The following is a 24,589-nucleotide window of genomic DNA, read 5'->3' as shown; positions in this document are numbered from 1 at the left end:
AGGGATGGGTCCCCAAGGACAGTGCCAGGCACCCCTTCCCCAGGAAGTCCCTCCCTGGAGGAGCTGTGAGCTTGGGCAGCATTCCCGCGCTTCCCACGCTCCCTGCCGGCTCTCCCTCTCCAGGCACCACCACGCTAACCTCACGTTCGAGACCCCACGCGAAAGCCAGCACGTTTCACCACATGCACAGAAACAAACCAGAACAATACTTTTATTTTGGCATTACCTACATTTTGACCCTAAACTTCTTTACGCTAATCTGCTAATCCTATATAATATCAACTTCCCAAGAAGGAAGATTATGGTAATCAGGATTTCTGAAGGATTTACACATGATCCTATATTTACTTTTGAACTTCGTCAGAGTGACAAAGAGTATGTCATCGATGAGCTGCTACTGCATTTTCTCTGGATTACAGGTCAGGCTTCAGCGCTGTCCAAATCTCTATCCACTGAAGTGTCTTTCTAGCAGGCAAACCAGTGTTTAAGATCATGCTTTCCTCACACGTAACTGCAACCATTTACTGGGAGTTACTAGAAAACACAAACCTTAGTACCTTCACCCAGTAATGCCTCTGTCACATCCGTAATTTCATAGAGAATCACAGAATGGTAAGGTTGGAAGGGACCTCGGGAGATCATCTAGTCCAACCCTCAGCATAGCCCTGTACGGGGATTGAACCCACAACCTTGGCATTAGCAGCACCATGCTCTAACCAACTGATTTAAAGCTCTTTCAATTGTCCACATCAAATATATGGCCTAAAAAAAAAGAGAGAGAGAGAGATCTGAACATCTTGGGTGGGGGGGAAGACATCCGTCTCCATGAAGAAAACAACATTGCTAAACGCAAGAAGTACTGAACATTGATTGGAAGACCTACAAAACACACAGAAGTAAAATACCACAAAGATACCTAAACCCGTAATTAAAGAAAAAAAAAAAACACAGTGGAAGAACATAATTTTATTTTAAATCTATTATCAACTTTATATGATAAATGTACTACACATTTTTCAGCATTTGATATGCTGGGTTATGCTTAATGGAAGGCCTCTCAACTTCAAATCCTGGTTTAAGGTAAAAAATAATTGCCATACACAACACACAGAAGAGTTTTAGTTCAGTGACTTGAAATCAATACAAGGGAGACTGCAAGTTTGCAACATTTCTTCAGTTTTCACATTGGAACAGTCAGGAAGAGGGTGCTGTATCATTCCCCCAGCGCAACCCAGCAGGGGTTCCTGCCCCAGGGCTGCCGGGGGTAGCACAATCCATTCCCTAAAAGGCCCCCAGAAGTGCACTGTTCGAGTAAGATGTCAGGGTACCCAGAAAACCAGCCAATGCCGAAGAGCTATTCCAGGTTATTTCTAGGCCCCTCACAGCCCCGAGGTTCACACTTCTGTGCCCAGCTTAACCTCATTTCTTTTAAATTGCTCAGCACAGGGTGCTCAGCACCTTAAGGAACCCCTTCAGAAGTGAAAGTCATTTCCACCCGCTATTCTTCACCCACCTTGTGACCTCAACACATCCACAGAGCTGTCAGCACATTTCTTTTGAAAACTACAAAAAGGTCTGTATCTTCAGATTTTGCATTTGCCATTACTAAATTTAAATGTGTCTGCCTTATTTCAAATTATTATATGTGCCCAGCTGCTAATTCCCCTTGCACAATTGTTACTTTTGGACCCACCTAGGTTTAAGGCTGGCCTTACTTTCTGCTGCCACCCCAAAGCAAATACCCAAGAAGGATTAAAGGAGATATAGAAATACTTGACAAGAGAACAGCAGGTTCTAAATTAGGTACTTCTCCGCATCATTATTGTTTTTAATTAATTCTGCAATGGGTAAGTCAGGCTTTTGGCCACACAAGCACACAGGTTAATTCTCATGTCGTAGAAATGGGTTTGAGTAGACAAGGAGACAAGCAATAGAAAACAGAGAAGAATCTGAGAAACTGAGGTAATTACTTTCTACATAGCTTTTTTGCAGCCCAGAGATGAACAGATTTGATGTTGTCTAGGTAGTTCTAGCATAGGAGCAGCAGACTCTGTAGCTGCTCTATCTTCTCTTTCACTCTCAGATGAGAAGAATCAGTCACAGTCAGAATCCATCCAGAATTGGTTTATGATTTTGCACGCTCAAATGAACTAATACATTTTGACACAAACTGCTATTTTGTGGACTCATCTTTTTCCACTACATTCATTGGTTAATCATGTCCTCTGTACTCAGAGAAATATCACATTACAATGCACTTGTAACCAATGTAGCAGAAAAGGAATAAAGCATCACTGAATAAAGCCTATTAATTTATTTTACCTGCAGATTTATTGCGAAATCTGAAGCGTTGAATGAACATGTCTGCTAGATATGTGCAACAACCAGGATCTCAACATCCCTCCTAGAGCCAGGCCAAGCCAAAAATAAAAAACCCAAAATTCTAAGAAATCGGGTGATAAACTCATTTGTGGGCAGTGACTTAAGTCATTGTAAGAAGACATGTTGGGTTTTTTCATTTTGTTTTTTTGAACTCTCACATGCGCTACAGATGAATTGCAGGAAGCACAGAATTGAGTAGCTTGCAGTATCCCAAGACATAACGTCTGCGAATGTCAGCAGAAACACTTGATTCAAGTTACCAAGGGCCAAAAAAGCTCATTAGTCAAAAACCAGCTGCTTCCTGAAAACAGGTACCTGTGTACCGGTGTCTGGCAAAGCTATCCTGAATCACCGCTCAGCAAATCTCTAGGGCACATGCCTGGCAATGCTGAAGTGACCTGACCTCTTGTTTTTAGTATTCTCCAGCACTACGCAATCTTTTCGCTACTGCAGTAATGAGGGCAGCTCCCTTCCCACTCCCATCTTCAGACAGCATGAAAGTCACATCGCACTGTGGTGCCAGTTCCTTCACTGTTTCCCGCAGGACCCTAGAAAAACTGAACGGAAAAGGAGAGAAAGACCATTTTAGCAGCCATCTTCTGGTTTGTGATCATTTGTACTTGTCTACTAGCAGGGAACCAAAACCTCAGCCAATGTTTTCCTTTGGTTCTCCATCCCATTCCTTTCTGGGTTTTTTTGTTTGTTTTTTCTGTCTTTCTGTACTCCATTAGATTTTAATTTCTATTTCTCCACCTTTAGTTTTGTTCAGTGTAACGCCAGACAAGCCCCTTGCCTTTAGGGGCCACAGAGCAGATTCTCTTCCCCAACTCCACTAATGCAACTACTTCAAAGCCTTACTCACAAAATACAGACCCGCCTAAAAAAAAAAAATAAAAATCCAGCAAAGCTTTCCACATGAAAAAGTTTGCATTCATCTAGGATCCCCAGACACTGCAGAAATCCCTGAAAACACTGGAAAAAAACAATATTAAAAGAGTGGGTTTGCTGAACACCCCAGAGAGTAAGAGCCTCCCTCCCAGCAATAACTGGACTTTATGTTGCAGCTTTCAATCCTCTGCACAGGCAAAGGAAAAGACAGGATGCGGGGAGAGACATCAGATGTTCGTTCCCCCCTACTTCTGACCATCTCAGCAGAAGCCTAGCACAGCCCAGCAGGTTTTCACAATGTAATTGAGCAAAAAAAGCAAAGGGAGGTGGGACCAAGGTACTCACTGTGGATGGAGCTTGTACAAAGTCCCATCCACTCCAACAGTGACGTGCAAATGCTCCATGCCTTGGTTTTCTCTCTTCTTCTCCACGATAGCCGCCAGCCCTGCCCCACAGAGCTGGGCAGCTCTCCTGGAAACAGCTCCACACACCTCCTTGACGATGATGCTGTCCTCGCACGTGCCGTCCAGGCCGAGCTGTTGCAGGATTCGCCGGACTTGTAGAAGAGCTAGTCGGTCGCTGGCAGAGGGGAAACATGGGCAGCAGCAGCATGTTAGGAGAAACTCCTGCAAGCACTCAAGTTTGAGTCTCACAGATGAATCTCAGTTCAAAAGGACCATGACCACAGTTCTAGCTCCAACCACCTCCATTTGCTTTCAGGTATAAAATAAAGTTTTTCTCTGAACCTGGATCCAAAACTTGCTCCTGGAGCATTCTTTGCTGTATTTCCAGAAGGCACAAATGATAGTTTGTGCTTGCTCCCAAAGTCATGAAGGAGCTGTGCCAAATCAGCCACCTTAATGTGTTATTTTTGATCTAAAGGGTGAGATACTACCTTTAAAATTTTTCCAATATTAGAAGGGTTTTCAAATAGCCTGAAAAACTGTGGCAAACATGCACAGATATGCAGATAAGTCCATATTCATGAGATATTTATATATCACTGGTTCACTTTTTTTAATTACTACCATTTTAAGTCCTATAGGAAAGATTTCAAGCACAGAAATGTTTGATACCGTAAGACATCTGAGATAACACAGCCAAATGGAAAGGAAATGATAATTCATATAATTACAGAATAATTCTGGGACTTCCATAGTTCCTTAGTGGTTTTTTTTTTTTTTTTTTGTTTTGTTTTGTTGGGGGTCTTTTTTTTGGTTTTTTTTTGTTTGTTTGTTTGTTTGTTTTTGCGTGTGTGGGGGGGGGGGGCTGTTACATCTTTTCTCTCCTCTTCCCCCACCACCAATGAGGAAACTATGATAAACTTCTTGAAGGAAAGGGCTCCACACTTTCACACTTTTGTGTAGAGGTTCGGGAAGAGCTTGAGGATTTAAACCACGTAAATCTATTTAACAACTTTACCTCTCAATCTGAGATAGGAATTTTGTTTCAAATATGCCTCTTTTCCTGAGTGATTCTGAAATCTGTCCTCTGAACAGCAGTCCTTGCTTGGTTAAGTCGATCAAAATTTGCCTCACTATTTCACCTAGATACATTCCACTGGTCATTTTCTCAAACCTATTATGAAGAAAAAAACACTTTTAAGGATACAGCAATTTAGCTCTGTTTAATATAATCACTGGTAGACACACTAATAATTTGAAAAGCAGTAAAAGCTTGCAGAACAATATCCCTTGAACTTAGTCTTTCAATCATCAGAAAAAATCCGTTGGAATGACTAAGTGCAGACATTAATTATAATATTTGATGTCAAAAGATAACAGAACAACAGAACTAGAAAAAACTGCAATATTAAATCCAAGACAGCGTTCAAGCCAGCATTCACACTGAAGAGAAACATTTCCCTGTCTCCTCGTGCACTGTCTGGTGAGTCAGAGGCAATCAGTGCTGTCTTTACCGAACCAAGAGCAGTCAGCTCAGTTCATCCTCTTGCACAATTTGTATTTTACTTTTGAAGGGGAAGCAGGCTAACGAAAGCCCTGCCTGGGAATCAGCATCATTAAAAAAAAATACTCTGAAAGGAGGATTGGTCCTAGAACCAAAGCAAGCAGAACAGTGCAAGAGGAAGGAATACAGCAAGGCCTACGCTTTGCAGGGAAATCTTCAAAGCTGTGCTGTTTGGCAAGTGTCATGGGTTGAAAACAGTGCTGTGATAACAGAAATAACATATGGTTTTGGTTTTTATCTGGATCTCTGCATTACTTACTGCACAGAAAATGAAATGTTATAGGAAAATTTCCTTTCTGATTATTTATTCATTAAGCACATTAACAAAAACTAGCCAGCACACCTTGAGTCACTTAAATCAGGACCATCTCATTACCTCTGCTTCCCTGGATTTAGTGAACCTTCATCTACTTCTTTATCATATTCTGTTCTGATGTTGTCAATGCAGCCGTTGTCACCAAATCCTCCCCATTCTGTATTAATGCACATTTTTCCTTCATTCCCTTCTACTATTTCTATGTTTTTCATGTCTTCCATGTAGCACACATTGCTGCCTGTTCCTAGGAGAAAACAACAAGGCTTCAGCCAAAAAAAGTGAAGTAGCAGCTGAAACACATGGAAGGTGATTGCAGTCATCATCTTGAAACAGCTCTTCTCCAGATCCCAAATTTTAAAGATCTTACAGAAGCAACTGCTAGCCTTCACTAGATGCGCTCTAAGGTTTACAGCAGGAACGGTTCCAGGTGAAATGGATCTTGGACAGAGTATTCCAAGTGCAGAGAACGGACAAGTTTGTTAGCAGTCAGAAACGGCTTTTGGAAGCTATTGGCAAGCAGCGATCAGTTATTGCCACCGGTCTGGCTGAAATGCACCACAAATCCCCTTGCGTGAGAACGTGCCCACAAAAGCTAATCCTGCCAAGAGGCAGCATTCCTGGTCACTGCCCAGCAGACAGCCAAGCAAGCAATCAGGGCTGAAGTGATTTGGCGAATGGGGCCTCATCACCTCCAACATATTGGCTACATTAATAAATACAACAACAAGGTCTTTGAACAAGGTGAGATAGCTGGTGCACTTAGCCAGCCATAACAGATCGTTTTTAGACTGGGACTTCAGATCTTCTATGTTCAAATGCCATTTCTACCTGAAGGAACTATCAGGGGAATCATCTGCAAAGCCTACAAAAAAATTTTTCAAAATTTTAAAAATATATTTTGTTGTTCCAAGGCCTAAGACCTGCCTACACAGTAAAAATCAATACACTTGCCGTAACAGAACGATTCACGCTGTATTTACTATTTCCCATGCTCTTTTCACCGGGCACCCACTGCGAGGCACTGTTATCCAGAAACGTGATAATGAATCTGGCGGACTTTTGGACGGGTCTGGTACAGGTGCTACTATGTCCCCAGCAGAATACCACCACATAAACCTGCCAAGATCTATTAGTGACTACTAACACCACACATCATCCTGCAGGTAGGAGACTTGCAAGAGATTTGTTTTACAAATTCTGAAATAGGGAATGAATCTGAACACCTGCATGCAGGCTTTCATCTTACAGTGGTTGCTTCAATTAACACTGTACCTGCAATGAGGCCAATCTCACAGTTTGGATCCTCATACCCACACGTCATCATCGTCCCAACAGTGTCATTCACCACTGCTACAATGTCCAAGTCAAACTCCTAAAACATAAGTCACATTCAATAGAGAGGCCCCAGGGGAAACAGGGAGTATATGCATTAAATACAATAGAAAACAGAAAAGAATAGCTCACATTTCTCCTCTTGATAGCTTCCCTCAGCATATCAACAACATCTTCCCCTTCACAATCCGTTGCCTTAAAACCTTTTGTCCAACCTACAAGCGTTCCCTAAAATAGAAGAAAATCCACAAATGTAGATGGAGAAGACTGTCCACCTCAAATATCATTCTTCTTCTTTCTTTGTCTTTCCTCCCCACCATCTCTAAACATAAATATATATATATATATTTTATATATATATATATATTTCTTGGCCAAAAAACAGGTTATTCTAAGTGTCCAGTGCAGAGATCAAGCAAGTGCGTGTATGACAATCACAGGTAAGGAGTCACTCCAGGTTTACTCACCTGTTTACAAAGACATTGCCTACCCAGTGCCTTCTAAAGCTCTCTCCTCCTTTGGCAAACTTCCTCATCTCATTCCCTTCTGCACACCCAGCCATAGTACCATTTGCAGGAGAAAAACAGTAAAAACTGCATTTGTTGTAAATTGAGCCAGACCAGTCTGGAAACCACCATAAAATCATCCAGGACTTAAAAACATTCATTACGATTGCAGCCTCTCATCCCTCCAAGCATCCTACATATTGACCTGATTAGGCAGGACCCCCTTTTCTTCCTACTCCCTTAGGAAAGGGGGAGGGGGAAATCAAGAATATCTTCATGAATTTATTCTTTTATTTTTAAACTTTTCTTACATCAGCTCTAGAGAGATAAAGAGATGAGATCCCTCAAAAAGCTGCACACATCCAATTAACAAATCAAACTCCAAGAGGTCCAACCCTTCCATGCTGTGGATGAGCAAGCTCAGTTTTGCCCACCGGCACTCAACAAAGAAACTAACATAGTGGGAAATTTATAGTCAGGGCTCTGCAGCACAGTGAGGAGAATATACTGGGATTGCAGCTGAAAAAAAGTACAAGGAGGGGGACTGCTCTCTCGCGGCATTACTGAGAGAAGGTGCACGATGGATTCCTGGGCCATTTAAAATGTGCACTCATTTAGACATCATTTAAAAGTTCTGCCTCCCATACATATATAAAATGAATACTTTTCTTCCTAAGCAAGTGATCTGCACAGCAGAATAATAAAACTCCATCAATCAGGTGAAACTCCCTCCAAAAACCAATTCAGATCCCCCCCTGCAGACCTTGAAAAGTCTTACTTGAAGGAAAACATTCAGAGGAGGGAAGGGAAGGGAAAAGGAAAAGGGAAAAAAAAAAAAAAAAAAGAAAGAAAGAAAAGAAAAAGGTCCTTACCTTGTCAATGCTAGCTTGCCTGCAAGGGAAAGAGAAGGTGAAGCCCAGAGGCAGCCGGGCACCTTTAATCCCCATATACTCCAAGAAGTCTGCTATGCACTGCACAATATGGTCAAAGAGCTGGAAAGACAGAAAAAAAAATATGTAAATCTTGCAGGTATTCCCATCCCAGAGGCCCTGGTTGAATCAGTTAAATACTTATTAGAATTTACCTCTTCCCCTGTCCCTTGCATGATCTCCAAAGGAATGGCAAAGATTTTGTTATACATTCGCACCGATTTCCTTCTCCCGCTTCTAATTTTGACCAGCAGAACTCTGAAATTAGTCCCACCAAGATCAAGGGCAAGGAACTTTCCTTTCTCTGTAAGAGAAGAAGGTATTTCATTTTGGTGCATCTCATAGCATGGCTGTGACTCAGAAAGCCATACTCTGACATAAGTATCCAAAAAGCTTCAGCCTGTGATAACACACTGTTCCTTGCGACATCTAGCCCATCAATCTTCTAGGCAAGGGGCTGCGGACCAGTCAGATGACACTACAGGAAACAACAATTTGCCAACAGACACCATCCTGGCATTTTCTAGAATTCTCCAAATTGTCATATTTCCCCCTAGAAAACAGAGAAGCAACTTCCCTGCACCACCACCAAGTGACCAGAAAAAGACTTTACCTGTTCCATCTGGGGTCCCGCAGACATATGTGGGTAACATCTTCACCGTGGCACTGCCTTGCGTCTCCCTCTTTAGCCCATATTCCAGCTCTGTCCTCATTTTGTTCTTCACTTCCCAGAGGGTCTCGGGGGAGAGCAGAAACGGTGCGAGAACGGCGTCGATCCGCTTGCGCTGCACGGCCAGCCTGCGCGCCACCGCCGTGACCATGGCGGCCCCCCTTGCGCTGCCGTTTGTAGACAGGAGGAATCGAACATCGCAGTTTGGGACCAGCCTTCTCACCACCTTGTGCAGACGTTTCGCATACCTAGGGGAGTAGAGAGCTTCTTTAGACCCTCACAGGCATTTCATACATAGCTTGCTTCACACACGCGATTCCAGTACCTGCACACATGACAAGTGATGAAGCACAGCAGAGCAGCACAATGTCAGAAACTGGTCTGAGAGATGAGTGCAATGCTACCAATTTCCAACTACTCTGCAGAAACTGCATTCTTACCAGCAACAAGAAAACACCCCTAGACAAGCATGAATGCCAAGAAAGAGGACACTGGGGAAAAAGCAACCAGAAGCAGGCAAAAGAAAGTCAGAATTGCAGCATCAAGCACTCAGCCTCCATCCAGATTTGGGAGAAATTTGAGCATATGTTTGAAAATCCAAGAAATAAATGAAACGCAAGTGCTCTGGAGGCAATCACTCAAGGAGTCACTTGCTCTCTGCTGAACATCAGCGTAGCCCCATCAGCTCTAACATTCCTGAGCCAGCCTTGTGATAAGCAAACCAGTCTTACCCTCTGCAGTCCAGTCAGATCTCACCCCGGCTCTGCGCAAGACAAGTGGTTCTCCTGAAAAGCTGCACATATGTGCAGGTGGGGACTCTTAACAACTACACACAGCCTGTAACTACCACGGGCTCTTTGGTTACTTACTGGGGGTGGGCTTTGTAGAGGGTCCCATCAATTCCAACGGTGGTTCGCAGCCTTAGCACCTTTTTATTCTCCCTCAGTCGTGTCAGTACGGCTGCCAAGGCTGCAGCGCAGAGGTTGGCTGAGCGGAAGGAAACGATGGTGCAGACATGCTGAACAGCAATACAGTCCTCTTCAGAAGGAAACAGGTTCAGCTCTGTAAGTATCTCTTTCGTGTTACTCAGACCTTCCTTATATCTGCCCCAAAACAAAGAAATGAATCATCTGATGAAGGATATCAGGCCACATACAAATCAGTAAAAGATGCACAGCTTCCCTCATTACGATGAGAACACAGAAATCATCCCTGAAGTACCAATGTGCGCTGGGATTACTCTGGATAACACCAGAATCTGTCAGTTTTCCATCCACGAGATGATCCAGAGTCTGTACAACATCTCTAGACCCACAAAACAAGCCAAATAATCCCACATCACAGAAGCTAAAAACTGCAGAAAGCCTCCAGTGTGCTCAGGTCTCAAAAGAGATTATTTAAACAATTTATGTCTGTGACAGTTAATAGTACATTTGCTACCACGATCCTTCGTTAAAATTTCATCTTCCACCAAATCCTACTTAAAGGAGGACCACTTGTCTCCTAGATAAATGTAAAACCAAGTTGACAATCTAGGATCAGTTCCAAGTACCCACAGATTACAGTGAAATTATTATCAGCGCTACTGTTCATGAAAGACTAACAGCCACTCTCTGAGGGCATGCCACAGCTCTTACTTTTCCATTGCAGCCACATGTCTCATTTCGATCTTGCCCTTAGTACACAGGGCCGTTGATACTTTCCCATTGAAAAGCAGGCCTTCCTTCGTCATTTTTAGAAGAATGAGTCTTACAAGTTCGCCCAGGTACAGGCTGCTAATCATCTTCTCAAACCTGAAATGAAGTGCAGGTAGGATTACAGGTGTTCACCTAGACTCATTTCACTGCTTGCCAGAGCCATGATATGGTCAAGTATGAGCATCTTATGTTCTTACACAGGTCAAACGTAATTTAAGCATCTACAAAAGGTGCTTGGGAGCTAAGCTGTGGGTGTTACAGCTTCCTGAGGTGCTGCAACCCAACTACTCCCCACTCCCCAGATCATTAAAAAAGTCCAAATTGTGCAGGACAAGAATCAAGTCAGCTCAGGTTCATTCAACCTTAGTGCCGTTTCAGAGGGGCTCCTGGTACACACGTGATGTTCTCAGACTGCCAAGTCAAATCAGTAGAAGAAGTCACTTACAGTTGTTTTCCAGGATTGAGAGACCCCAGGTCAAGCTCTCGATCAAACTCCGTGCGGATGTCATCCAAAGCACCGTCGTCCCCAAAGGCCCCCCACTCCGTGTTAATGCACATCCTCCCCTCGTCGCCTTCCACCAGGTCGATGTGCCTCATCTCCTCCATGTAGCAGGCGTTGGTGCCTGTCCCTGAGCATATTAGAGCCAGTATGGAAAAATTGTATGCTTATTTTTAAATAATCGTTTTACATTGAGTGAAAGCACCAGAAGTTGATCTAAGGCTTGACTCATTTAAAATCAATTTTTCTATTTCATATGTACCTCTATTGAGCTTAGAAAAATGCACCACAGTGCTCTGAAGCAGACAAGATATGGAAAGAGTAGTGATCTTTATCACCAGAGGTGAGAGGAACTCAGCTTTCTCTGGAGAGAGAGATACTAGCTTTCTATACTGTCAGCAGAAAAGTTTGTGTTGGTCACAACTGGATCCATACAAAACAAGTATACCTTAATACTCGATGGCAGTGTGACCATCATAGGAACAGCTGCCTTACACCAGGCAGCCTGGCTTGCAAATCTGACCACTGTTTTTCCATTTTCTCTCTGACCCTGCTGAGACACTCCTTATACTTAGGAATTCTTAAGTATTAAACAAATGAAGGGGGAAAAAGTTAAAAAAAATATATATTTAGTGAAAAAATTACCAATTATAAGTCCAACTTCACAGCGCGGGTCATCATATCCACAAGTCATCATGGTTCCCACGGTGTCATTAACCAGTGCTAAGACATCAACATCTATGCCCTGGTAGCATGAAGATGAGTGGTTAACAGAAATATGCTGAGAAAGCATCCTGGCTGCAGAAGCAACACCACACATATTCCTGGGTAGCGCTTTGAAGGCTAACTGTAAGAGCTTGCCTGAACCAAAAATGCACACTACTTGCTTTTATAACCCTATCCCTACAATGCCATAAAGCAATGAACATCTCTGAATTCTCAAGTGCTTGGCCAGCCAAGATCTTTGGTTGTGGGATTTGTTCTTCCCCAGTCTACCTTTCTTCTCCAGGAAAGCAATGCCTTATTGAATTTCGTGATGTGCTGGCACCAGCACATGTGCCCTTAGGAGCTGCGTTCTGGTATTTTGCACACGCTAATGTCCTGTGCCATGACCAGATCCCATCAAACTGTCAGGAAATGCATAACCACTCAACACAAGGAAGTACGTCAACACCACATCCAAGTAAAAAGCCTTTCCATCAGAGCTATGCAGCTTTCCTTTTACACTGAGATAAAGTACAAAGTTATAAAGGGATCCTTGCAACGCAAGTGCCCCCACTAGCAGGAGGCTGGGCTTCACCCAGAATGTCTCGCATCCTTGATCTTCTTAACTGTCGCAAGACTGATGCAGAGAAAGAAATGAACCAAAAATCAAGGCTGGATTTTTACCACATGAGAAAACAGTAGAAACATCCTCCTTACTACAACAATGACAAGATAGGGAAAACTGTTTTGTGTTTCTTAGAGGATGTTACTACTAGTACAGAATATGAAAATACTTTGCAAAACATTGAAACAATGTTATTCAAAGGAACACACTAGTTAAAGGGCAGATCTATTCATGTCTTACTGCTGATTTTTAAAGTTACTGCCACCCCATTCCACAGACGGAAGTGGACAAGCCCTAGCAGAGTTAGGTGTGCTAATTCAAGGCAAAACCCTCCCAACTCTCCATCCCACAACCCAAACTGCAAAACGCAGCATGCATCTGCATCTCACCATGCAGGTTGACAGCACATTCACTTTAGCTCAAGGTGACAGTGGGGTTGTACTGGTGCCAGCAAACTGGGCCACTTCCTACCCAGTTTATCATAGTGTGCACTTGCCATCGCTGTCAGGCTGTGAGCTGAGGCAGTCGCATCGGAGCTGCGTGTCTCCTTTCACAGCTGCAGGGCAGTAACTCCTGGGCAATGAGGAGACAGAGCAGCCCTTGGAGGCCCCAGCCACATCTACTCAACATACAGCCAGGTCAGGCACTTGTTACTGGATGTCCTTGAATGATGTCAGACAACTTTCAGACATCCCACACACCAAGTGCAGATCTCCCAGGATGATCTGGGGCAAATTTAGTTTGGCTCCTGCAGGAACAAAACTTGCCTTATGCTTCTTGAGGGCCTTGTGCAGAGAGCTGACCACATCCGTGTCCTGAACGCCTCGGACCTTGAAGTGTTTTGTCCAGTTAAGGAGCACCCCCTGCAAAGTAGCAATCCAAAAAGCTCCAACCTTGGCACAGAAACATGCTGCAAAGACAGCCAAGACGAAAGCCTGGGACAAAGCCCATTATCTCTCCCCACTTGTGGAAACGTGCGCCATAGTCAAGGCAGAGCATCTCACCTCAGTTACAGCGGCTGACAGCCACTGTAAACACAATCACACAGATAAAACAGTAAGGCCCCAACCCTGCAAACATATCTCCCTGTATTTCATTTAAAGCATGAATGCTTTTACCAACGCTCAGCACAAATTAACAACATTAAGAAAAACGCATTTTAGGACTGAGGCCTAAAGCACAGGTTCCCTACAAATAAAAGAGGGGGAAGAGTAAGAAGTCACAAAATATTTGCAATTAGTCTTTCATCTCCTCCCATGGAGCCTTCCAAACAGCTCAGCTACAGGTCTCTACTGCTTAGAAGAAACTGTAAAGACATTGAACAAGAATTGAAGAATTAAAAAAAAGAGAGAGAGAGAGAAAAGAAAGAAAAGGAACGAAAAGAAAAACACACCATATATACTTTTGTGTCCTAAAGTGTGTGAGTTTTAAAGTCTAACAGCCTTCATACAAGGACAAGTGATTACTATGGAGCTGGGTACTGATAACTAAAAGAGTTGCTTAAAGATCCTGTTGTCTTGAGATAGCACACAAATCCTTGAATAGTAGTCAAGCATACTGAAACAGCAATGGCTGGTCCATGCCTTGTTCAGAGAGCTATGCAAATGTTATCCCACATGCAAGGCCATGAGCTACCACTCCCACCCATTAGCTCCTCCGGGCTGTGTAAAAAGCAAAACTAGCCTGCAGTCTTTTTTTTTCTTTTTTTCTTTTTTCTTTTTGGATCTTACCTCTTCCAGTTTGGTCTGTCTGCATGGAAAAGAAAAAGTAAAGCCAAGAGGTAAATTCTTATGCTTCAGGTTTTTGGACTCCATGAAGTCTAGCAGACAGTCAGCAACATAATCGAAGAGCTGTGGGAGAAGGGAGAGTACGGGTCAGGCTATGCCTAGCAGGCACATGCTTGAGCACAGCACTGCCCCAGAGCAGCTCTGCAGGCCCTACCTCAGCTCCATTCCCCTGGATGACTTCCTTAGGTGTGGGGTAAAATTTGCTCTCCAGTTGGCTGCTCTGCTTCCCAACATCAGACACCTTCACCTGGAGGGCACGAAACTGGGAGCCACCCAGATCAACAGCGAGGAAGTCGCCCTTTTCTGCAATGCAAGTGGACAACTATCAGTCGCAAGAGCTGAGAGGCACAGCTCAGATACCATGTGGAAGGCCACAGCTCAGGAAAACGGGTATTTGAGAGCATTACCTACACCTAGGAAAGGACATGGGTTGCAGGCCCTACTGCAAAAGCCAACTTCCAGGGGGAGCAAGACTAACTTGTCCGCCTCAATGTCAACCAACATAATTACCTCCAAATTCCCATTTGTGCTCCTGTAAAAACAATTTGTTCCTCAGTTAGTAGCACTCTCAGCTCAAACATGTCTTTCCCTAGCAGGACTTCAGCACAGAAGGGCAGTTTGGGCTCATTGCGTCAATAAAGCAATTATCTCCCCATTCCACACATACGGAGCAGCCCTTCCCCAAAGGCCATTCAGTGGCAAGCACCTAGACTTGCACAATCTTTGTCCCATGGTACAAACATCTGACTAATTTTTTTTTTTTTTCAATCAAACATGACTCACAGGAAAGCAGGAAATTCTACCTGTAACACTATGGCCAGATATCACAAAGGCAAGGAGACAAACCGGGTTACTCAGTAAACTGTGACATTAGTCAGGTCATTAATCCTTAAATGATTAAAAAGGATTGATGCTCCACAAAGGTTATTTCAAGCAGCAATACTGAAGGTACTGAAAAATCTGGAAGCTCACTGCTATTGCAAACGGCAAAAGCCAGCCAAGTTTGAGATGCCTGAACCTGCTGCAAGTTTTGCCAGGAAACAGAGTAACCAGTAAGTAACTCAAAGTAAGAGTACAAAAATAGAAAAAAAAATCAATTTGATACTTAAAATAGGGAGTTTGTCAATAAGAGATATGCAGACATGACCGTGCAGTGCGTCCTTGACACAGGGGCAATGCCGGAAGAGTACTGTCCACTAAGTTTTGTAACAACGATGACACCACATGCAATCTTCCGAGTCTCATGTCCTCAAGGGCTCCCTGCGATTTCAGGGCAAAGCATGGACCTATGACAGCCACAGGGACAACAAGGCTAGTATTCCTTTCTGAATAGTTCTAATATTTCTAAACTAATATTTCTTTTTCTTTGGTGAAAGCAGCAGCCAGAATGGGAGTATTCAGTTTCCACAAGGCATTTCCCTATCTGTTAATATACAGATTTTCCTCTATGTCCCTTGTTTCAGTGGATTTGTCTCCGAATGGTCCCTGTATGCCACTACAGCTGCTATTTCTCCTTTAATTGAGGGGGAAATTACTTCCAGGACTAAAGTCCTGTGGAAAGGAGGAACAGAACAAGCCTTTCTCTTAAGTTTCCTGCATGAAGAGCTGTTACACACCGAGTCCCAACCTAGGCCAGACAGAGCCCTGCACAGATTCAGGGATTCTATTAAACTTGGAAAAACCCTCGTTTTCTGTCAGTGCGCGCTGCCAGGAGCCAGCTGAGCAGCGGCCTCAGAGTTGCTTTGGACTCGGTCGTTTCTCTGAGCAGGACGGGCTTGCGGATCCTGCCTCACCCCACGTCCCCTCAGAGCATCCCACTGCCGAAATGCTCTCCCCTGCCCTGTTTAAGTCCCGCTGGTGGCTGCAATGGAGAACGCAGCTGCAGCAGCAGAGGCTGTGCCCTGGCAGACTACGTGGATGCTCACACTGTGTTTTTTCCACTGCAGATGGTAAAGAAGGGCAGGAGATTGTTTTCTGGGGACAGAGAAAGAACAGCGTGGAGTTTGCCGGCAGCAGCCAAGGGAAGACTCTGCAATTTGGGGGCTCCCAAAGGGAGCCCTGGCACCCCCGTGGGTCTCGGCCCCGTCCCCGCCGCTGCCAGCGGTGGCTCTCAGCCCGCGGGAGCAGGCTGACGCTCAGCGCCCACGGCAGCACCCTGCCCACCCCAGGGCTCCCACGCAGCAGCTCACGGCCGCGCGCTGCACTGCACGGTCTGGGCTGCAGAGGCTGCCCTTGCCGTGTCCAGCCGCAGCTCTGGTGGCGAGGCCACGTCTGCAGAGACCCAGAGGGCTCTTTCCAGAGCGCTAACCAGGCCCTTCACGCACAAAAGCGCGTCCGTGGCAGCAAGCAGGGGTGACTCACCTGAGCCGTCGGGCAGCGAGCGCACAAACGACGGCAGCATTTTCACCGCCGCCGTAGGGTTTGTGTCTCTCCCCAGGCCCTTTACCATCTCGGCCTGGAAGCGAGCCATCACATCCAGCAAGGTGTCGTCGGAGAGGCGCATGTGATACAGGTACCTGTCAACCTGGAAACAGGCAAGGCGTCACTGGGAAGCACGCAGGCTCCTCGGTGCTCAGCAGCCGGCCAGGCTCAGCACTGCTCTCGTGCTGCCTAGGCCTCTCCCACGCGTACCAGGGGAGGCTTCCTTCATCTCAGCCAGCACGGAAAACTGCAGGATTTTCCCAGCCACCTTCACGAGTTTTCTAACCAGAAGAAGTGCAGTTTAACATGAAAGCTCAATAAATATCTCCAATTTCAGCAGCACTGCTGCACAGACAAGAATTGCTTTTCTCGCTCCCACCTGCCTGACAAATACAAGTCTAAACAGACCTGATAGAGATACAAAGGATTTGTTCCACATGTGTGACAGGCTAAATGTGAGCTACCACCTCTTACCTTTCTGATTCAACAAGCTCATTTAATTTTTGACTTCAGTAGCTAAACTTCCATGAAGTGGGAGCAAGCTCCAGGACGTTATCAGAACATTAACTTTTACAAAAACCAAGCTTTGAAAGTGTTTAACCCAACTCTGTCAAAACATTGTCAAAAAGTTAGCCACCTTTTCTGATACACCAGTAACTTGCCACCCTACATAAGCCTCTAAGTCTTGCTATAGACTCTAGTGGGCTGGTTTTAAACCATCTTTTCTCTACACATATAACAAACTAGAGTTGTAAAGTGTCTCAACCTGGTGAGAATTTGATTGCTCTGAATTAGGTCCAGAAAACACTGCCAGTGCCTAAGCATATCAACCACAATCTGAAAACATCTACTCAGCTTTGCTCTGCAATTAACCTAGCTGGCAGGCCAGGCTGAGCTTAAAGCCCACTTCCTACCCCACGTCTGTCCTCTGTTCACTGTGATTTTAGGACTAGACCTAGAAAATATTTTTGAGTGCAACCTGTAGTTTTGTGAAGGGTCTATAACACACAGCATGCAGCCAAAGTCAAAGCCAGCCGAATTTGAAGGGGACCAAAGGGGATACAAAAGCATCTGTGGAGAAGCAAGCACTCATTCAGATAAACTGGTACATAAACCAGGCAGTTTTTTTATACAGCTTCATCTGGACAAAGCTTGAGATTTTCCTCTTCAAGACCACACAACTCCTTGGACTGACCTTTACCTGCAGGGCTGGATACATGGCTATAAGTAAGGTGGCCTGGAAACTACATAGCTAGATAAGACAAAGAATTAATGCAGCAAAAGAAGATCTGTCGTCATCCAAATGCTCCGAGCATCCAAATGCTCACTAGGGAGCCCTGCAGTTTCTACCAGGCTCTGGTGCTGCACGAACAAACATGATACAGGCATAATATTTGTGCTCCAGATAGCTAGAGGTTTCCTGCAAGGTGATCTGTGCAAGAATCTTACTCCTCACAACGCAAAGCTCAAGGCCAGAGCCATCAGGCAGGAGAGGTGTGGGACAGCTTCCTACACCTCCCTAGTGCAGACAGTTAGGAGCTCTTGTAACACGGGCTATGTTCTGATGCTGCTTTATCTGTTCAGAGGATTTTATCAGTCCTACTCAGGGACAGGGAGGTCTAAAGGAATGGGAGAACATACATGAAACAAGTCCCACCAGCAACATGGCTGGATGTAAGAGGTAGCATTGTTTAAACAGAGGAGAAGGTTGGTCGTGGATAAACCGGCCTTTTTTGTAATCAACCAACCCCATACATTAACAAGGTGCAGTTCTACAAAATAATTACCTATTCAGTCTCATTTAAAACTCATGGGCAGAAGTGACTGACCTATTGGGGGCCCTTAGAATAATTGAAGCGCTTATCTAATGACAAGTGCACATACATTGAAGAAAGTTTTAAAATACAAGAGGTATACACACTCTCTCTCACATAGATTCTCTTCTTTTCCAAATAACCAAGTATCTAGCAAAAAAAAAAAAAAAAAAACAGTAATAAAAATGGCTACATTTCTGTTTGCAGAGGTCACAGGCTAGCTATCTGCTTCCCATACAAATTGCCTTCTCCACCCTGTTTGCCTACAGTCACAGAAGGACCAGTCCTCTCCAAAGCACTAGATAAGGCAGAGTTCAGGAAAGCTCACTAAGTCTCTAGCCTGATTTACAACCAGAGCAAGGCCCCACTAACACACCATTTGATCGTAACCACAGGAACGGCCAGTACTTGCAGCACCAGAATTAGTGGAAGAAGCCCCCTAAGAACAAGTCATTCTGCTTTTGAGCAAGGGCACAGGACAGAAAACCTAGTGTCACTTGCCTAACTGATGAGCGCAGTGGTGGAGGTGGCACTACCTGTGGGGACCTCTGATCTACCACACGGCCTGCTCTCAGCCAGCTGGAAAATACAAAGACAGAGCTGGGAAGAGAGAGCCCTTCATGAAGCACCTGATGGAGAGGATAGAGGATCCCCTGAGGACATGGCTAGAGACCAGAGGACTTCCCACCCACTGAGCATAGAAGCCTGGGAGAGACAGGAGCCCATTGCAGCACAACCACAGAAGCAGATTTCACGCTCTAGTCTGTGCCCAAGGGAGAGTAACCATTAGGCAGCTCACTCCAAACACTAACAGCTTAAGAGCCAGACCATCTTGGACTTTTCCATCTTTAATTAAAGCTCATATCTATAAATATCAGCCTTCAGCCAGGCTGGACAACCGGACAGGAGGCAAAGGTACTTCTCCCACACTAGCATTAGTAGGAATTGTGTCAAGTCCCGAAAGATCTCACCCAAAGAGCCCAGGAGTTTTCCCTACCCCTACATACAATGCGAGTGAATCAAATTCCTATTCAGCTTTAAAAATCCCATCCTTCACAGTACACTCCCAAAGCAATTCAACAAAGGCTTCCTTGCTGCCCTCTGGACTACACTATACTTGTCTTACAAAGTTTTAGCACCAGTGTTCTTTATAAGAGATTATTTACTTCATTACTGGAAGAGAGCTTATAACTGCGTAGGAAAAAAACACAGCCAGATCTGCTTTCACATAGTCATCAGATGGTTAGGAGTCCAAATACTTCTTTCTTCCTTCATCTTTAGGGCTGAAGTACATAAAGCCATTATCTAGCTGTACTACATACTGCAGACCCCAAAGTACCCTCCCAGTAATACAGTTCTGGTCAGAACATGAATCTCTGCTAACGTTGCATCTTACATACCTTTTTTATTTGATCTTCTTTTAGTTTGGTAAAATAGAAAGCTAGCAAGTGGACAGCAAACATTTTCTCGGAGCTGATGGACGTGTCAGTTGTGACAGAGTTGCTGCAAGTAACTCCAAAGGTCCTTAACTCACAAAGCCGGAGCTAGAGAAACGTCAGCCGAGGCATTTCCTACAGGGTGAGATGGGTAGAGTTCCTGGGAAATTGAGTCCAGAAATAAATCCATCAAGTGTGATTGGTTCAATGATAAAACTTCAGTCTCTTTGCAGCTCCCTCCACACCAACCACAAGTCCCTCCCTCCGCAGCTACACACTTCGTTGTGCCATAGCAGGCACCTGGACAGCCGCCAAGCTGAAGGGGAGAAAAATCGATTTTGTTCCTGCCCCACTTGGGAATTGTTCCCACTTCGCAATGCAGTTGCTACGCAGCATGCCCAGCTTCACCCTGCTCGGTTGCCCCAGCCGCTGACAGCCTCGCACCAGCCCGAGCACACAGCAGTGCTGCAGGGAGATTTTAGGAGGTTTCTTCTAACTCAGCGCTCCTACTTGCGAGACGAGCTCTTCTGCATGAATTAAGTCCACTCTTGCTCCACACAGCTCACCCGTATCTGCAGCTTTTTTCAGTAAAGCTTCAGCTGCATAAAGGGAGCAAGAGACAGCACATACCCCCGAATGAACTGCCTCTTGCACAATCTCCAGCCAAGAGAGGTTTTGCATAGATTATTCTCCCTTCACTCCTCCCAAAGACAAAGTATCAGACCAGTGAGCTCCTCAGAGCTGCAAAACCTAGGGAGTGGCCAGACCTATCTAGCAGCAGACAGTTTTGATATCGGACTGTCTTACTCAATAGAGCAGTCTATCTTTGCACCTACAGCAAGAGCTGCTTCCTTATGCTAGAGCTGAATTTGACTCAACCTTTAACTATTCTAACTATTCCAAAAAAAAAAAAATCATTCTGAAAACCTAAGTTTCTCTAGGGTTTTGTTATGATTTCACATAATATTCCCATAAACTACAGGCACTTCATCCAAATGAAACAGAGATGTGGACACAAAGGGAAGAAAAGGTATTCTCATGGGTTTGCTCTTAAGCTACACCTACATTTAGTGGCTCTCTCCTCAACTACTGTTCAGCATTTCAGTATTTCAGTTGAAATAGAGCACACTGACTGCATTTTTGCAGGCAATAGCCACTCAAAAATTGTCCAGAACAAGATGACAATTAAAAATTATCTTGACAAAGCAGTTGAGGGCAGGAAGATGGGAGAGAAAGAGAAAATGCAAAGAACTGAGCAGAAAGAAAACCTTCTGCACAGCTCCACAGTGGGGCAGGGCATAAGTGATCAGCTGGCAGAGAAGGATCTCAGGCTGTATCAAGTCACAGCCTAAAGCAGACTCAACACTCTCATGCTATTTTAAAGACTGATCATCATGCTGAGCTGTATGAACAGGAGTATCATCCATAGACACACAACATCATCCTTCAACTCTACTTGGCACCACTCTCAGGAGGAAGACTCTATCCAGTTCTGGCAGCTACACTTCAAAGAAAAAATGCGATCAGGAGGAGCTAGCTCATTGCTGAACATCAGGAGCAGTCATAAGCTACATTTTCTCAGCCTCTGATAACAAGATAGAAAGAGCTGAGGGAGGGGAAGAGAGTTGCCTCTGCAGAGACAATAGACTCTCTGCCAGGAAAGGTCTCGTTCTGTCTTACTGCCTTGTGTCAGAAACGAGCTGGGGACCCCGGGATACCGTGCCTGTTCTATTTATTTTCCACTATTCTAAAACAAAACAAAAAAAAAGCAAGAGTTAAACAGTGTGGCTGAACAGTCCAGAAATAGGGCTTGTTCTAAAATTAGGCTTTTCAAGAAAAAGGGAGAGAAGAAAAAAAAAGAAAAACTCACACTACCAGCCAGAAAGCACGGTTCACTTCTCTTGTATTCATCTTTTAATAACTGTTGGCTCGCTAAGTCAGACGCTCGCTCCCAGAGGGACCGTCTCTTCCCTCATTGTTTACCCAGGCCATCTGAGTCACAACCCCTCCGGCCAGCAAAATTGAAAACATCACTTTTCTAGCTCCATCCCACTTTGATCCAGAGCTCATTGTGTCTGTAATACAGCAGATTTATTTTTTCATTCTGTTTGCTTTTCTAATGGATGCCACTGAAAAAAGGTCTCAAAGATCTAAATATTACTAAACAGGTTGCAAGCTCTGCTAAATACCTGACACATCAGACACACAGCGAAACTCCTTTGCTTGTTCCTGGTGCATCCTAGCTTCAGGCAGGCTGTTGTGTGAGAAAAGAAAGGACATTATCACTTTTCCATACAGACCACAGTTCAATGCACTAAGAACCCAATTGCCAAATACGTTAAGGCCATTTTGTGCTTGTTCTGGCCAGCACAGTTGTGCAGTTGTCACAGCTTTGCACCACACCAGCCTCAGTTGTACCATGTGGGTTCAGTTCAGCAGCCATACTAGTAACAGTTACACCATTAGCTCAGAAGAAAAGAAAACTTTCATAAAAAGTCAACCTGCAAACGCCTGAATAAACTTCAGAGCTTTTATAACAGTTGCTATGGAGTCACTATAGAAACAAGCAACCAGTTAAGCTGAAGTGCTAATCTCAGCAAAACACAAGAATGCTTACAGCCATTTAGCTTTCTTACTGCAAGGTTTGCTGCTCAAACACAAGACCGCAGCTTACACCTTGAAGTCCCAGTCACTTTTTCCCTGCTCAAAAAATACAGACTAGCAAGCAGCTTAGCATTCTTAAAGAATAAACCTCATTATCAAAACAAACTACAAGCAGAGTACAGCAGTATCGTGGGTCTCCTGCAGCCCACCCCCAGGTGCACGTGGTAGAGCAGAGAGGGCAGTCATCCTTGTACAGAATACAGTCTTAAAATGCAAATCTGAGAGAGTGTGCAATCCAAAAGGTAGCTTGGTAGATCCCTGCTCTCATCCAGACCACATTCTGCAAGCTTCCCTGACTACATTTTCCCTTCTAGTTCGTCAAGCGCAAATGAAACAAGGGGACAATCAATACCACTCAGTCCTGTAACCCACATCATTCAAGCTATTGGAATAGTTTCAAATGGAATATGTTTGTAAGGGTTAATCAGAAGCTTGCAATCCATGTAGATCATGTTGCTGTTAGGCAGAAGCTGTCAGGAGTCTGGAAAAGCAAAGAATTGCTCATTCCCAAACCAGAAAATTCAAGATACTCACATAGTCATATCACAACTTAACAAAGCTGTGTGGTTTTCCTCGGGGGAGGCTTTGCAAGAGAAGGATCTAAAAACATTCCCTCTCACCAGTCTGGCACTGAAGACATCACACGAACCAGAAAAGCTCTTTTTTTTTTTTTTTTTCATTTTAGTGAATAATGGGGAAAGAGTATATCAAATGCACTGAAAACAGGTGTTAAAAACTCAATGCGTTCAAACTGCTGCAGGCTTGTTTATGAACAGCAGCTTAAAGTATTGATGCTATGTGACATAGCCTATAGGAAGCATAATAGGAATGTGAAGGAGATTTAGCACAAACCTTCAATCTGCAGAGGTACGCGTCTGACCATTTTAGAAAGCGGATATTTGATATAGTGAAATTCTACGTGGTTTTCTCAAGTATCTCAACATTAACACATGCAATATCTACAGTCTGGCACAGCCAACCACAGTGGCTACACATACATTCTCTTTATGCAGCCATAGCAACACGTCCCACTGCCAAAATCCATTTTTGAGAATTAGCACAGAAGTTTCAGCATCTGATTCCTTCCATTCCACAATCTCTCACAGGCGTATGTTAGAATTGCTTCCACTAAATACAAATATCAGGGCTACCGAGCATCTGCATGTGTATGAAACATGTATAGTCTGGTGTTGCACTGCCTTAATCAGCATGCAGTAACTCTTATCAGAAAAACCTGAAGAAGTGAGTTTGCTGAGAACTTAGCTCCAACAAATTAAACCTTCCTCCATGTGCTAAGCACTTAAGTTCATGCTAACCACCATAAAACAAGTATGTGAGGATACTCATGTCACAAGCATCAACCTCTAAGCTGTAACTTAAAATGTCAGTTGAGCTTAAATACTTCATTCCCCCTTAAAATTCAGGTATCACAGAGCAACTGGAATATGAAGCAAGGGAGCATTTATAAAGTAACAGAACAAAGTCATTTGTGTAAAACAATTAGAAGTACCAGAGAGAAACAGATCTGAGTTCCTCAAAAGTGAATTAAATTATATCTATACCTCTAACATCTCCCCCCAAAATCATAATCCAAAAACAAAATAAAAAACCAGCAAAAACCCACTTTGCCTGAATCAATGTGGTGATGATTTCCCAGGAGAAGGAGCACAATTTAAAGAGCAAGAAAAGGTTTTGCTTTTCTTTAGTAATTACCTTCAGATGACAGAACTGGAATTTATCCAAACATTCCTGTGACCAGAATTTCATCATGCCACAAAGCATTAACACAAATACTTTTTGCCTCCTTTCACTTTTTCACAGGACACAAAGGTTGGAGGCACATGACTCTTATCACCATTCTACCCCCATTTCCTCTCAGATTGTTCATTACCTGTTCGTTATCTGTTAAACTCTGCCCTTTGGGAAAGAGTGGAATGAGTAGCTAATTCA

General features: G+C 44.1%; 1 protein-coding gene across 2 annotated transcripts; it reads right to left on the bottom strand.

Annotated features, from left to right (window-relative positions):
• Positions 1-951: 951 nt before the first annotated feature.
• LOC134143096 (hexokinase HKDC1) lies at positions 952-20,323 on the bottom strand. Of its 2 annotated transcripts, XM_062580819.1 has the most exons (18): positions 19,940-20,323; positions 16,666-16,828; positions 14,459-14,607; positions 14,248-14,367; positions 13,285-13,380; positions 11,833-11,932; positions 11,134-11,317; positions 10,629-10,784; positions 9,861-10,094; positions 8,935-9,239; positions 8,477-8,625; positions 8,265-8,384; positions 7,019-7,114; positions 6,827-6,926; positions 5,615-5,798; positions 4,693-4,848; positions 3,616-3,849; positions 952-2,939 (listed from the first exon to the last, which is right to left on the bottom strand). In XM_062580819.1, exons 1-18 carry the CDS (start codon positions 20,000-20,002, stop codon positions 2,795-2,797), a joined length of 2,754 nt encoding a protein of 917 aa, XP_062436803.1. In that variant the 5' UTR covers positions 20,003-20,323; the 3' UTR covers positions 952-2,794. The 2 variants fall into 2 exon arrangements, with proteins under 2 accessions (XP_062436803.1, XP_062436804.1); XM_062580820.1 differs by lacking the exons at positions 13,285-13,380; positions 14,248-14,367; positions 14,459-14,607; positions 16,666-16,828; positions 19,940-20,323 and adding an exon at positions 12,907-12,984.
• Positions 20,324-24,589: the final 4,266 nt, after the last annotated feature.

The sequence above is a fragment of the Rhea pennata genome, chromosome 7, assembly GCF_028389875.1.
Source record: "Rhea pennata isolate bPtePen1 chromosome 7, bPtePen1.pri, whole genome shotgun sequence".
Lineage (NCBI taxonomy): Eukaryota > Metazoa > Chordata > Aves > Rheiformes > Rheidae > Rhea > Rhea pennata.
This window is presented reverse-complemented; position numbering and strand designations above follow the sequence as displayed.

Coding starts and splice junctions, on each gene's coding strand:
- LOC134143096 (XM_062580819.1), bottom strand. CDS start 20,002: ATGTTTGCTGTCCACTTGCTAGCTTTCTATTTTACCAAACTAAAAGAA. Junction 4,849..5,614: donor CTAAATCCAGGGAAGCAGAG/GTAATGAGATGG, acceptor TCTTCATAATAG/GTTTGAGAAAATGACCAGTG. Junction 3,850..4,692: donor TTCCTATCTCAGATTGAGAG/GTAAAGTTGTTA, acceptor CCCCTCTGCCAG/CGACCGACTAGCTCTTCTAC.